This window comes from Agelaius tricolor, unplaced genomic scaffold (genome assembly GCF_023055355.1).
Source record: "Agelaius tricolor isolate 1412-34295 unplaced genomic scaffold, bAgeTri1.0.p SCAF_3, whole genome shotgun sequence".
In the NCBI taxonomy this organism is placed as follows: Eukaryota; Metazoa; Chordata; class Aves; order Passeriformes; family Icteridae; genus Agelaius; species Agelaius tricolor.
Window position 1 is genome coordinate 49,967,644 of NW_027269263.1, and position 15,655 is coordinate 49,983,298.

General features: G+C 40.0%; 1 protein-coding gene across 9 annotated transcripts in view; it reads left to right on the forward strand.

The window, feature by feature from the left end:
• The window catches only part of PLXNB2 (plexin B2), a 251,654-nt gene that overhangs the window by 191,504 nt on the left and 44,495 nt on the right, over window positions 1-15,655 (forward strand). For all 9 annotated transcript variants that reach the window (XM_071423798.1, XM_071423794.1, XM_071423795.1 and 6 more), the window contains 5 exons: window positions 2,009-2,101; window positions 3,292-3,373; window positions 8,605-8,777; window positions 10,928-11,076; window positions 13,999-14,107. In XM_071423798.1, coding sequence (XP_071279899.1) covers window positions 2,009-2,101; window positions 3,292-3,373; window positions 8,605-8,777; window positions 10,928-11,076; window positions 13,999-14,107 — 606 coding nt within the window. The remainder of the gene's footprint in view (window positions 1-2,008; window positions 2,102-3,291; window positions 3,374-8,604; window positions 8,778-10,927; window positions 11,077-13,998; window positions 14,108-15,655) is intronic.

Consider the following 15,655-nt stretch of genomic DNA (forward strand, 5'->3'; position numbering starts at 1 on the left):
TCTATTTTAACCTTTATCTGGTTAGTTGTCCAGATACATGTTGTCCTCCTCAGCCCCAAACCTTGGTGGGCTCATGTTCACTGCCCAACCTGTCACAGTGAAGGTGCTGTAGGAAAGCTTTCCACTGCATTAATTAGATAAACCTAGTGTACCAGATTATTAGATAAAACCTAGGTACCAGAAGGTACCTGTGTTTCTGACACTGAAGAGGTTGCTACAAATAAAAAGGATAAGATGCTCATACACAAGACTTAGATGATAGCAGGAGACAATGTACTTAACCTTTGGAGCAGAAAAGAGGAATCCAGTAACCATTATGTTTTTGCCAGATGCACTCCAGACGCAGATGGCTCTGGTCAAAACCAGGGACTAGTTCTTTACATCCACAGTGAAGTTCTCAAGAAGTTCAGCAAGGCCACTGAGAAGGTCCTGCACCTGGGTCAATGCAGAGTGGGGGTTGAATGGATTGAGAGTAGCCTTGTGGAGAAGGACTTGAGAATGAAACATTAGATGTGAGCTGGAAATGTGCACTTGCAGCCCAGAACCAATAGTGTCCTGGGCTGCATCAAAAGAAGTGTGGCCAACAGGTCAAGGGAGGTGATCTATCTTCCTCCAGTCCACTCTCCTGAAACTTCAGCTGGAGTATTGCATCCAACTCTGGGGCTCTCAGTGCAAGAAAGAGGTGGACCTGTTGGAGTAGGTCCAGAGAAGAGACATGGAAATGATCAGGGAGAAGGTGAGAGCTGGAGTTCATCTCCTCTGAAGAAAAGCTGACAGAGTTGAGGTGGTCCAGCCTCGAGGAGGCTCCTGAGCAACATTTTTGTGGACTTTCAATATATTAAGAGGGCTTATAAGAATGATGGAGAGAGACATTTTACCAGGGTCTGTAGGGTCAGAGAAAAGGGCAACATTTTCTAAAGTGAGAAAGGGTAGTTTTATAGAGATAAGGAAGAAGTCTCTTGCAATGAGGATGGTGAGAGACTGGAACAGGTTACCCAAGAAACTTGTGTGTACCCCATCCCTAGAAATGTTCAAAGCCAAGTTGTATGGGGCTTCAAACAACCTGGTCTAAGGAAAGGTGTTCCTGCCTATGTCAGGACTGTTGGACTAAATGATCTTGAAAGTCCCTTCCAACCCAAACTATTTTGTGATTCTCTAAAGGTGAAGGTTGACTTGTCCCCAAGTCAGTTGTGATTTCCTAAGTCTTTACCAACATTAGTGTATGAAAATATCCTTGCTACTCACTTCTTTCTAATATTCTTCTGGCAAAACTGTTTGCATGTCTGTCGAATGGGCAGGAGAATGACCCAGCACAGAAACAATGTCATGGGATGAGGCTTTTAGCCAGCCAAGTTCTTTGAATCACAGAGCAGCCAAGCTGAGAGTTTTGTGAGAGCAGTGAAAGTCAATATGTGCTACAGACTTAAGACAGGAATCAATAGATTTGGGATCTAGGGAGAAGAGAGGGGAAGATGTCTAGGAGGTAGTAACACCCTTAAATTAGTGCTGCCATTGAAGACTGTCCTGTGAAAATACAGCTGGAGTCACGATAAGGCAGGAGAAAGGCAGGAAGAGCTGAGAGATGTTCATTCCAGTTTCCCATGCAACTCTTGCATTGATGCTCTGCCCAGAATCCCTACAGAGAAAACCTTTAAGGGCAGAACTCACACAGCTCTGTTAATAACACATCTGATGTGTGAAGCCATCCAGTATTCACATCTCTCATCTTTTTCTTATTGCTCCCTAAAACAGACTGCTATATATGATCTTGCTTTCCTTGAACTTCTTGGTGTGCCTACCATGAATGAATGTTGGAGGAGTGCAGCAAAATCACAGATTGCTCTGGCTCAGCTTCTCTCTAGCATTGCTTTAGAAGATGACTGTAACCAGTTAGCCTTCTCCCTTTGGATTTGATTACTTCCAGTGCTGAACAGGATATCGCCTGGTGATATTTTACTGTGCTTGGTGATTCTATACAAATTCTAAACTGAAATTTTCTCATCCTCAGGATAAAAAATTTGTGGTTGGAAACAGCCAATTTGAATTTGAAGCTTCTGTTGATGAGTCAGATGAAGGAAAATTTTCATTCGTGAGTAAAGAGGTAAATGTGAAAATATTATTCACCTACCAAATATGCTCAGTTCTTCTAAATTGTTCCCGTAGCCACATGTGTCCAGAATTACACAGGTAATATGTGTTTCCTTCAGAAAAGAAAGTCACCTCTGATGGAGATTTTCCTTTGGCAGTAGTAGTGAAAGGCTACCATTTTGGCTCAGAGCTCCTGAAGTCTCCCCTCAAAGCCCTCAATCTTTCTCCCTGATTTCTCTACCTGTGTAACCCATGGAATTATTGAACTGTCTCTGGAGGAATTTGAGACCACTAATGTTTTATTCTTCACTTTTTATGCAATCTAGTGAAATCATTGATGATAAAATGCAAGAATTTCAGTGCTCTCCCTCTCCACATTCCAATTCATTATCTTTCCCATTTTGTATCTATAAAAATGGGAATGGTAAGAATGGTAACAATATGCTGTTGCTTGGCTACCTAGTAGTTATGCTTCTTTCACTCTCACTTTTTTTATTGCAAAAGGAAATAATATTTTAAAAATGGTCTATTTTCTAAGCTCCAAGTTTGACTCACAAATGTTATGCTGACTTTATATCTTACAAGCTCACTAACTAGTTTTGAGAATTAATGAGCATTTCTGCATCATCTGTGCCTAGCACAAAGCATTTGCTTTATCAAGCGTTTGTATTTTTATTTGTTCTTCTTGTTTCCCAACAATTGTCATTGCTGCTCTTTCAGCATGAGCAGAAGCTCATGTTTTGGAGCATGTGAACCTTATGATTTGGCTGTAAAATGAGGAGGCTGCACTGTAAAAGATGCAAGAGATTTCCCCTCCATGTGGTGCAAGTCTGCTGTGCCCACAGAAGTAATGGGGCCAGATGGTGTGGGAAGGGAGAACTCAGCAGGGTCAGCAGCTATACTTACTGCCTCTGAACAGCACTTTTGCTGCTTTGATACTTCTAACCAAATGTAAATTAAATTAATGAAAAGAGAGTTTTCAGATATTGCTGTCCCTTGGTACTTGAAAATTCTGATTGTGAAGGATTAGGTTCATTAAAACATTTTTCTATAAATGTATCTGCCCAAAATGAAAAAAGGGCATAAGGGTTGGGAGAGTTTCTAAAACCTTCACAGGTCTGATTATTGAGAATCGTAGAAAATGCATTAAATTAATCTTGTCAAATGAAGGTATAAATATCTCTATTATGTCATCTTTTCTAGTTTTCCTATAGTGCAAATGAGACCCTACAACTTAATTTATCCATAAAAACAGATAAGGTCAAGATTGACAGCAAACTGATGGGTAAGTATGAAATATGGGATTAAAGGGAGATTAATTACAGTAAGCAGAAATCAATTCCTTCATAATTTGGAGTTTTGTTAATAAGAATGTTTGTATGTTTTACTGGTTTGGGTGAAACAATTAATCTGACAGATCAGAAGTTATTAATGTTAAACTAAAGCTTTAAACATCTGTGTTGTCAGCAGGTTTGCCAGGGACACCAACCAAGCTGTGTGGTGCAGTGACGTGCTGGAGAGAAGGGATGGCATCCAGAGGGCCTTTAATGGGCACCAGAGCTGGGCCTGCACAAACCTCATGAGGGCCAACAAGGCCAAGTGCAGGGTCCTGCACATGGGCTGGGGAAATCCCAAATACAAGCTGGAATATGAAGGGATTGAGAGCAGTCCTACAGGGCGTGACAAGCTGGACCCAGCAATGTGTGGGTGCAGCCCAGAAAGCCCAGTCACGTCCTGGGCTGGATCAGAAGCAGCGTGGCCAGCAGGGTGAAAGAGGGGATTCTCTCCCTCTGCTCCTCTCTCAGACCCCACCTGCAGGGCTGCACCCAGCTCTGGGCCTGCCACGTGAGAAGGACATCATGGACCTGTTGGAATGAGAACAGAGTAGGAAGGGCCACAAAGATGATCAGAGGGCTGCAACACCTCTCCTATGAGGAAAGGTTGAGGGAGTTGGGGTTGTTCAGCCTGGAGAAGAGAATGTTGCAGAGAGACCTTGTTGCAATTTTTCAGTACCTAAAGGTTGTTTATAAAAAGGATAAGGGCAAAATTTTTTTCAGGCACTGTTGCAATAGAACAAGGGGTAATGGTTTTACACTGAAAGAGGGTAGATTTAGACTAGATATAAGGAAGGAGGCTGGTGAACACTGGCACAGGTTGCTGTGCTGGTTTCAGCTGGAGTAGAGTTAGTTTTCTTCACAGTGACTAATACAGGGCTATGTTGTGGATACCAGAGAGATAGTAGATGCCCTGTACCTGGAAACATTGAGGTTCAGGCTGGATGGGCCTCTGTGTAGAATCACAGAGTTACAGAATTACAGAATATCCTGAGTTGGAAGGGATCCACAAGGATCATCAAGTGCAGCTGCTGGCTGTACACAGGACAATCTCAAAAATCTCAAAAATCTCTTGATCTAGCTGAAGATGTCCCTGCTCATTGCAGAGATTTGGACTAGGTGACCTTTAAATGTCTCTTCCAACCCAAAGTATTCTGATTTTATGATTCTATAATTTTCAAGATTGCTTTTGCTCTGAAGTGCAATCCTAATAGCAAAGCTTCCCAGTTCATACTTAAGTATGAAAATTAAACACTTAAGCATTTTGATTTTTTTCTTTCAATGATCTTTTCCTTTCCTCAATATACTTTCCTCATCTAACAGCAGAAAGAGGATCCTTGTCACAGCCACTCATATGGACTTTACCTGAAATCTCATCTCTTAGCTTGTCTCAGTTCAGGCAGATTCTGCAGTCCCTATGTTAGCTGGCAATCAAGAAAACACAGAAACATTCAGAGTGTTTTCAGATCATTACTCTATTAATTTATTTCTATTAAAAATAAATTTAAAATTATAGCACAAAGACTTGATCTCTGATAAAAATCTCTTTATGAATATAAATTTCATTTGTTTTCAACATACAATAATGAAACAATGAATCCTAGTCCTAAGGTAAGAAAACTGCTTTAAAATCAATGGAGCAGTATCTAGGACCCAGCTTACATGTCTTTGGACTGACATTTAAGGCAGAATTTTGCAAAACCCATGAGGCAACCCTCTTGTTACTTGCATTATGGGACAGCATCAGGAAAATCCTAGTCCCCCAAGTAATTTCCTCTGCAGAATAAATCTTCAGACCATTTTTCCAACTGTACAATATTTAAATTTGTTCTCTTTCATATTGGCAGCACGAACTATGTTTTTAGAAGATTTTCCTTATGGTTCTGTGTGCAGTGTTAAAAGACTTAAAAGAGGACCTGGCACAAATTTTATAGGGAGGTTATATTACAATCTCAGACTGTCTTAATTTCCATTCCAGAGGCTGTCATGTTTAAAACTGCAGAATTTTAACCAAATAATCCCAACATCTTTTTTCCAAGTCAGGAAAAAACATTAAAAACAAAACAAAACAAAACAAAAAAGTTGCTAAATTATTAAAGAAATGTTATAATTCAAATTGAAATATAGAACACTTCCAAGAGGGAACTTGAAAAATTATCAACAGATGTCTCTTTTTAGTATAAAAGGGATTTTTTAAAATCCAAATTCTTTCTGACTTTCAGACTCCCTTGCCATATGAAATCCAGAGCATAATGTGTTTTTATGCATCTCATCTTGAAAAGAATTGGCTTTGGGTGTATGGCTGCTGCTGAGAAGCACCTTTGAACCTGCCAGTGAAAGAACCCTTTCTTTGTATGACACTTAGTGAATACTAAGTTATGATAGCATTTTTACATCTCGAGCCATCAGGGGTTCTGAACAGTGTGAAATCCAATATATCCCTTTTATCCTTTGTTCTTTTATCGATGATATCACAGCTGGTATCTAAAGGTGATGGATAAGAGTCTGAATCTAATGAGTAGCTTGCTGCTGGTACAAATAATGAGCTGATCAGTGAACAAGGGGAGCAGTTAATGCTTTGAGGCCATGTCTTTCTTCATTGCATTTAAGCAACTGGATGTGAGGGACATCAAGACTTCGCAGGGCTGACATTGTTTGCTGAGGGATGGAATATGAATTCCTGTCCAGCCAGTGAAGGATAATGAAGTAATTGAGTAAACAAATTCCCATGCTCTACCTGGTGGCCATGTGGTTGTCTGGGTGGGAAATGCAAGGTTTGGGAAGCCAAGGAGAAGGTTTGCTCAACAATATTTCCTGTTGAAGTGTCTGTGCAGTAGCAGTCTTTCATAAGAAAGCAATCTGGTTTCTATAAAAGTGATTCCCAGCAAGGAAACTTGTCCTTGCCACTGTCCACAAGGCAAACAGCAGCATACATGGGCTGTCAGTCTGGTGCCTTTCCCCAGCACTGTATCCGCAAAACAACATACAGAGGGGATAACTGACACACAAACTGCAGGAAATATGTCTTGGTTTATGTTTGTTGCTCAGTGCCTTTCATATTGATGTGCTCAGTTTATGAAGCAAATGATGCTACTCCTGCTTTGTGCTCATCAATTCCTTGGAAGTTCAAGACAGAGATTAAATCAAATGGATGCTCTTTCTCATTGATTCATTTTTACAAATGCCAAAGTCCCTTAGTTTTGCATGCACCTCTTTCTTCAGCTGGTTTTGTGCTTGTAAAGGTACTTGAAATCAATGGATATGCTGACTATAGGTAAGAAAGGGTTAAAATCAGGCTGCATCATTGCATTAACTCTTCATTGTAAGGGAAAGAAAAAAACCTGTTATTATCTTAAAGACTAGCTGTGAAACTGAATGCTGACGGGTTTAAACACACAGCATTTAGAGAAAAACTGCCTGTATGGGATTACATGTTCTCCTGCAAGTGGCAGAGGCTAGCCAAGACTTGGGCATCTGCAATATTGTTCATGCCTAGCAGGAGAATAAGGCCACTGCTGAAAAAATAATGGAAAACTAGCATTCTCATTTTAATTTCATTTCACTAGAAATCTGACATGGTAGTCTCTTGGAATTATATTTCAAGGGCTACTGCTGCTGCTGTTATCTAGGAAGATAGCAAGTGTATTGAAATGCTACTGACTGGAGGGTGGTTTTGCCAGTATCCTTTGTAAAGCCCTGCTCCTCTGAGAGTAAAAGCTCATTTTAAATAGATGCTTTTAATGGCCTTTACTGTACGCATCTCAAAAGGATTTACTTTTGTCCACATCTGTTTACTTTCCTTTATTTCCTGCATCTTTAAGTATGAACCTCTTTTGAAAAGAATCCAGTGTCACTAAGGCTACTGTTTCTTGGGACTTAATGAAGGGAAGGGAAAGGGGAAGATGTTAAGGCTCTGTCTTGTATACCCTATTCCCATCTGCAAGCACATTTAACTCTTGAAAGAGCACAGGAGGAAGCCTAAAAAGCTTTCTGCTGTTCTGGTAAGTTAAGTTGATTTACAAGACTCAAAAAGTGACAGAGCCTCAGTGGCAGAGGGTGAGAGGCTGTGTGGCCAGAAATACAGAGCAGCAAAGAGTGGAGAGAAGGAAGGGAAAATGGAGCAGAAAAGCAGGCAGGAAGATGTTTTCCTCTTTACAATAATCATCCCACCTGTCCAGGGAGGCACAGCACTCCCATGCTGGGCAATCTGGGCAACTTGCTCACTTTCCCTAGAGAAACGTGGTATCTTTTCAGTCTGTTTTCTTCTGGGCTAGTTCTCAAGTGCATATCCATACGGTTTTTTGTAAGCCCAGGCTCTCCTTATAGTGTTGAACCACCGAGATATGTCTCAAGGCTTTGCATCTATTTGGGAAAATTAGTTTGATTCAGTGACTGTGCATCATGCTAGAGATTGATGGGGGCCAAAACAAGCTTAGTGTCTGGGACAGTTGGTCTCTGCTTCATCAGTAAGGGAGATACAACTATCAGATTTGATTTCTTGGCTCAGAAAAGCTAGAACTAAACCCCACTACAAAAGGAACAAGGTGTACATCAGGATGACAGTTCAAGACAAAAGGGAAAACAAAAGCAAGAAAATAGAGAAGCATGAAGAAACACAGAGGTATTAACTTGAACAAAGGTTAACATTTTATTAAGTGTTAACTTTCTATTTGGTTCAGGCATGAGTGATGATTATGGAAAGTCCCAAATGTCCTGGAAACAGCCTACAAAGGCACCTGTCTTCCTTTAATCCTGCACCGGGCAGAGGTCCCATGCCCACTGGTGTCCACCCCTACTGACATCTATGCAGAGTCTATACCTTCCATATCTGACTTGGGATGCTCCAAGGACCTGATTTTTGAATTAATCTTTAAACAATTGTATGTGTTATTGAGGTTAGTCAAAGTAAGGACTTTGTACTTGAATGTTTTGACAGTGCCTGAGTGACAAAAATATATTTGCAGGCTAGTCATACTCTGCACATGGATAAATGTCAGGTTTTTCCATAGAGAAAAAATAAAATTTTCTCTCAGCATCATTCAGGGGTTGAGAACAGACTGTACATATCACTCACGTGACTCCACTGAACTTTATACAGAGGGTTACTTTTCCTTCCTAAAGGACACTGAATATCCTTGAAACAGAGAGAAACATCTAAATATGTTTGCTGTTCATCTTTCAGTGACTCTGTACAACTGCTCCTACGGACGAAGCGACTGCAGCCTGTGCCTTGCTGCCCCACCTGAGTACAGGTGTGTGTGGTGTGAGGAGGATGGCAAGCCCAGCAAGTGCGTTTATGAAAAGCTCTGTCGCGCTGCCCCCACCGACACGTGTCCTCCTCCAGAAATCACTGGTGTAAGATTGCTTTTTTCTCTCCCTACCAGCATAATATTTTTCATGAGAAAGCAGCCGAGTGAGCTCATACTGAAAGGCAGGTTTTTTTCCTTAAGCAAGCCTCTGAAATAGCTGAAAGGAAATAATGTCAGTAGTGATGTGTGTGAGAGATTTGTAAAGACTCAAAATAAGAGACTGAATGGATTCTTTGAGCCTCCTTGTTTCTCAAGCCTTGTCCTCGCTGTATCAGAAGCCAGGGTAGCAGTGCATGCTTAAAACGTGGCATTTGATTCTGGCATTCTTAGCATGGACTTTTTCTCTCATAAAGTCCTTTCTACCTGAAATTATTCTGTAAGAGAGGTTCACTGTTCCTGGAACTACAAATACATAACAGGTTCTTTTACAGGCTTCAAGCTAGACTTTGAAATAGTATTTAATAAGGGAGCAGATTTTTTCTGCTCTGTGTCACAAAGTGTTTTCCAGGTGTCAGTGATATTTTTCAGTCCACACCAGCATCAAATCCAAGGCTGTAGGAACTGAATGTAAGAAGTCAGAGAGGCCAAATATGCACCTGACTTACTCTGCAGTCGGAGCATTCACTCAGAGTCAGGGAAGGTTGTTGTCCACTGTGGTGGGTCAGCAAGGCAAAGAAAGTCATAAATCCATGTCCTTTCCAGAAACAAGCCAATGCTGCTTTTTTGGGCATAATTGTTGAGAAAAGAGTGATACATGCTTCCACTGGGCAAATCTAAATTGCTGTAGCAGTGATATCAGTACTTAAAAACTCAGACACACTGTTTGATGAGAACACATCTCAAGCCATCACAAAATGTGGTAACTGTGTGACACAGGTTGAGAGTTGTAGAATGGATGTTTCACTCAGTAGGGGCTGTGTCTGAAACCCATGGCTCAAGGTGGCAGAGACACTGCATTCCTGGGGACTGTGCAGTCAGAGGTGCAATGTGCCTACTGGCAGACCTGCAGAACACTGAGGAAGGTTGGCCATGAGGGCACATCTGAGAAGAAACAGCTGTTAAACAGCTGAAGTCTGCCAAGGAAGGTAAATACCCTAGAAGACTGACAGAGTGTGTGGAGAAGAATACTTGTGTAGTATCTGTGCCCAGGTAAACATGATTTGAGAAAAAAGGAAAATCTAAAAAAAAATGTGTTTTCACCTGGGATCCTGTTTCTACATTATTGTGGAAAAAAAAAGATACTAAAATATTTTAGGTTTTCAGACCTTACATTAGCTTTAGATATGAACATAACATTTGGAAAGAGCTAGGCAAACAGTTGAGTAATGTTTCAGCTAGTTTGTGTATGGGTTGAGTGCAGATGGACAGCCAGTGGCCAGGCAGCCAGCAGAGGCAGCCACATCGCTGTGCTCAGGCTTGCCTAGACCTGAGAGACCGATTTTGATGGAGCAGGCATTGAAGTGCAACCTCACTTTTCTTGATGGCAAACTTGCAGCCCTCCAAAGCTGAAGGCCTGAAAAGGTCTTGCTGAAGGTGCTCCAAGCATTGTGTAGGAAAGCAGGTTAGCCTCCCAGCAAATATTCTGAATTGAAGTGCTTGTTGGGGCCATATTCCAGTCTAAGCACTCCACTGCAACTGCACGGTCTTCTCTGTCCTCATTTTATTTGCAAATTACTTGGTTACCATCAGCCCATGCTGCAGCACCCTACCATGAGATGCACTAAGGGAAATCAAGGGACTGGAGGAAATTTTGAAAACACTATTGTGGGCACTGTGTGTTAGAAAGGTGCACTGCTCTGCTGTGAACCTAAAGGGATAAAATCAGAACAACAAAATGCTGGAAAAGCTCTGTGGAAGGATTGTGAGAAGAGTGCGATGAATTTGCTTTTCACAATCACAGTACTTCAGTGGAGGAAGCAAACTTAAAATAGAATAAACACCAGGCAAGGGTTTTGTACATAACAGTCTGCCACAGGAGACATGAAATCTTCAGCTGTTGAATACTAGTTCTGAGCTAACAGATGATTAATTAACATTAAAAAGTTGCATAGCTTGTTTTTTGTTTGTCCTACAAGAAGCATCTACATTTCAAATGTTGGTAAGTCAAAGTAGCTTTAAATAATATAGAAGAGCAACATAGTCACTGCAGTATTTAATTTTGCTTTTTTTTTTTTCCTGTCCCTTATGCAAACACAGATTGAGCCAAAAACTGGACCACTAAGTGGTGGAATTCTTTTGACCATAATGGGATCTAATTTGGGAATAAAGGCAGAAGATGTAAAAAATGTAACAGTGGCAGACAAGGAATGTCTTTTTAAAGAGGAGTTCTACTCTGTTTCCACAAGGTAATTGATGGATGCTTTTCACAAGATTTTAGAAGAAAAAAGGAACCTCTGTGCATTTTCAAGAAAATATGATCTTCTAGTGGTTACAAAAGGTTACCATTTGAAAAAATAACTATTGCTATGATATACATGCAATATTTCATAGTAAAATGTCTGACTCTCTATTTAAAATTGTTTTAGATTGTAATACAGCAACAAATTTACAATGGTGTACTACCATCCTGCTCCTGATTGAAGTTTTTTCCTTACTTGATTGAAAAGCTTTCATAAACTGTTACTGCACATATATCAAGACTATTTGTTTTTAAATTAAAGGCAATCTACATGTGCATCTAGTGATTAAAACTTTGCTAAATCTGAACCACAGTGAAGGCAAGCATACAAGATTTATGGGAAAGTAGGGAAAACAAGAGGAAGCTTAAAATCTGTCTAGTCCAGCCACAGAGTTTCTTGCCTGGGGACAGGGAGGGAGCCCAGAGTTTAGGTTTAGCTGTAGATGACTAAGTTTCAGCTCAAAGCCAACAAGTCCATGGATGTTGAATTGCCTAAGCAGGTTGGTAGATGTTTTGTGGATTGCTTGTCACACTCTTAAGCAGTGCCAAAAATTAAAACAGAATGCTTGAATTCTTCTAGGTAGGTATCTAGGTGTTTACTACAGATTATATCAAGCTTCTAATTTCAAGAGGGAAATACCCTTTTGATATTAGCTGATGAAAAGCGTTGCAGGAAGGTTCAGTTGTAATATTAAGAGTAATGACGGCTTTTTCTTTCATTCACTTTTGAAAGCTGCAATTGAAACCTTGGCTTTCTTTTCCTTCCTAGAATTTAAATTGTAACACAGTAATTTTTTGCTATTTCTGTGGCATGTTTTGAAAGTGACTTTGAAGATACCTAAGTGATTTTTTTTTTAGCTTTTGAAAAATATTTAACTTTAGTCAATGTATGGATCAGGCATTTAGAAGCTTCCCAGGCCTCTAGGACTGAAGAAGGTAAAGAATAGCTGGTTTTTTCTTACTGCTTCCCAATTTTATTGCCAGCACTCCTGCATTTACATGCACTTCCAACCAGTCATCTTTCCCCATTCCTTATTTTCAGTGTTTGCAAAAGCTACACTGAGTTGCGACATAGCCTTACAAGAATTTCCCCATCCTCTTGGCTTTTTCTAAAGCTTTTTGATATTTTTAAATACATGGAAAGGAGCCAGAACTGAGATGACTGGTTCCTTGTATCATAGCAACATTACTGGTTTCCTAAGTTCTGGCAATGTAGTAATGGGTGAGAACAAATGCAACTTGCATCATGTCATTTATCAACAAATTAGTGGGTTTTGAAGGATGTTCCTGGCTAGGGAAGCTTAAAAAAAGAAGTTGTCAAAATCTTCAAATAGATATCTTTAATTTTCTGTATTTATCTCCCTCTGTTCTTTTTTATTATTATTACCTTCTTTTTATAAAATTAAATTTAAAAAAAATTAATTAAAAGTGCCTTGTCTTGCTCCCCTATCCTTCTTCAGTTAGAAGCTAGTATTTTTAGGAGACAGTGGCTCCCATGCACAGCAAGATTTAAGACACTTAAGGGTGCTTTCTGGCTCTGTGGTGATTTAATTGTTGGCCTTGGAGAAGTCATTCTTTGTAGTTTTCCATTAGTAATGTGGGGGAAGGGAGGCAATGCCAGCGCTGGGAAGGGAGGGAACTTTTCCAATTAAAATCCCTGCTACGATGTTTCCCCCACAGCCCCCGGCCCCGGCCCCCGACTGCTTTCCCTAGCTTGACATATGGTAAAAATTCCTCCAAAGGCACCATTTCCTGTTTCTGCCTGACATGAAGATACAACTTCCAAGAATACAGTAGAGAGATGATGAGGAACAGGCTCAGGCAGCCATACACATGCCAGGACATGCAAGAATTCTGAGAATTTTGTCCATTTGCCAGTACCCAGGAAAAAAAGTCTGGAGTGATTTGCAGAGGGACTTGACAATCCTTTTATTATAAGTCCTGATTTAAGTACATTATACCCAGAAATTTGGAGTCATTGAGGGGTTTTTTGCTACTTTAGATTTTTTTAAGTCATGCACTGTTTAAAGAATAGCAATAATCTTGGAGGGAGAGTGACAGAAATGAGCAGTGATCATAGTGTGTGGCCTATATGAAACTGACTGAGCAGGCTATGAGCGCTATATCCCTCCATATCTAACTGTATTAGCAGCTCTCCATTAAGCATTTGTCCCAGTTTTCAAGTGTGTCAAATCCTTATTGCCTTTTCATGCTATTATTCTGTGGTTTACCTGTTTGAAATAACAATTTAAACATCCTAGCTATCACTCAACAGCAGTGTTAGTTCTAAGGCAGCATTTTCTTGGCCAGTGCTCCTTGACCTCTGATTTTGCATGTGTTATCTGTGAATTTATTTTCAGAGAACAGTAATTCTGAAGGGATTTTGATCATAGGTGTGAAAAGGTTTGAAGCTGAAAGGTAGCAAGATGCACAACAAAATTATCAGCAGTTAAAACACACAAAATCATAAGATAGCTGATGGTCTGATGTTTGCATCAAGGAGGTGGGAGCTCCTTTGTGGGTTTGGGTTTTTTTAACATCACAAAGACCACAGTAAATCTTGTGTCAGGTTGCAGAGGTTCAACTGACTTATGGGGCTGAATTTGAGTCCTCTGAGAAGGCACTTCTACTAACAGACTGCTGAAGTGGCTGTGTACAGTGCTCAGGTTTCAGGTTTACCAGCCCTTGGATAGACAAGCAAACTATTCTTGGGTGGTTTTGCTGGGAATCTGAGGCAGTACTGGATTACATAGTATAGGATAAAGCAAAGTTGGTGCTCTTGCTGGCAGTGTGTGTGGTAGCTCACATACATTGCCCTGGTATTGCAGCTGTCACTTCTAACAGATAAGCTTACATTCTTTCCTTTTAGGATTGTCTGTCAAGTTGGACCAATGAATGAACCACAGCAAGGTCAAATTGAAGTTAACATCAATGGAAAATTAGGTAGATCACCAAGTGAAGTGTTGTTTACATACCAGGTAAGTACATTTTTTCAGAGATCTGTTTTATACTTTGTGTATGACATAACTTAAAGTTAAGCACAGAATTGTTTGTGTTTTTTGTACTGTTTCATCAATACCACTGCCATTGAAAAATATTTGAAAACACTTAATTCCAGCATTTCTATATACAAAAGGAGTACCAAAAATCAATTCTGATCAATAGATTAAGAGTCTTAAAATAGGATGATGTCATTTGCCATCTAAGTTAAAAAGATGTGGTAAAAAAGCAAGTGGAATAAACTTATTCACTAGTAACATAATATCTCTGAAGTATCACTATTAAATAAAAAAGTCAGCACTGCAAAAAATTAGGTATTCTCTAGATACATGGTGCACTATTTTAATCACGGTATTTAGTCTAGGCAATTTTCTTAATTAGAAGAATGGATGCAGAGCAGCTGAAGAATAAGTAATGAAGGTACATTAATTTCTTTAATAATTTATTTCATTCAAAAGTATGGCATGCAGAGCCACAGACAGCGTGATGTGTGTTCATATTACTTATGTGCTTTGTTTTCAGTGTGACTGTGAAAGAGAATTTCATTTCTATGTTAATTGCTTTGCTCTAAACGTGGCCCTAGCTTATAGCTCGTCTAGCCTGTGCTTTTAGCAGCAAGTAGCTTTATCTGTATCTATGAGGTTATTTCAAATTTTATAAGATCATGTGATAGTTGAGAGGTTTAAATAATATCAGTCCCCATAATGATACTTAAAATTAGACCTATAAAACTATAAAACATAACTTGTGTGCTAGGCTTTTATCTTCTCCCTTATTTAAACTTCTGTCTCATTAATTCTTGATGTCAAGTGAGAAGTAAAGGAAAGGATTCAGCAGTGGAATAAGTTGAGAATGACATTTAATGGAGAAGAGGACATTCTTGTTTTCACAAAACAGGCTAGAAGTGGGGTTTCTGTAATTTCCAAGCAAATACCTCCTCTCTCTGGTGACACTGCTGCAAAAAACAACTACCCTTGTTGCTTGAATATGGCATGTGTTCCTTTGTGGAAGTGTAGGATATGATCTTAACCAGAAACAGTTATATAATCTCCCATGTGTATGTTTGTGGTCTCTAGGACAGAGACTATGGCAGTAAGACCTACATGAGATTTTGACATGAATCTGTTGGGTGTGTTCCACACCAGTTCTCCTATCCTTCTGTGTATAAAGATCTTCCCATGATTTTCATGGAAAACGTGAAGTTATTATGGAATGGGTTGAAACCTGAACCATGTAGGCTTTGGAGCCTGTCTTTGGACTTGTTTTGGTGTGATTCCCTCCTCAGCACATCTGAAAGGGACATAAGGAGCCATTGCTTTTGGCCACTTCAGGGAAAGATTCTTAACTGCCTGTCAATGAGGTGATGGGAGAAGTGGCTGTGCATGAGCATTACCTGGGTGGATGTCCTCCTGCAAGTCCAAGACTCTCTGTGTGTCAGTCTCTGCCTGCATTGAGATCACTGAAAAATCAGTGGCCTAAGCCAACTGCTGATAAAGAGCATTTTTATTTACTGCAAGACTATTTCC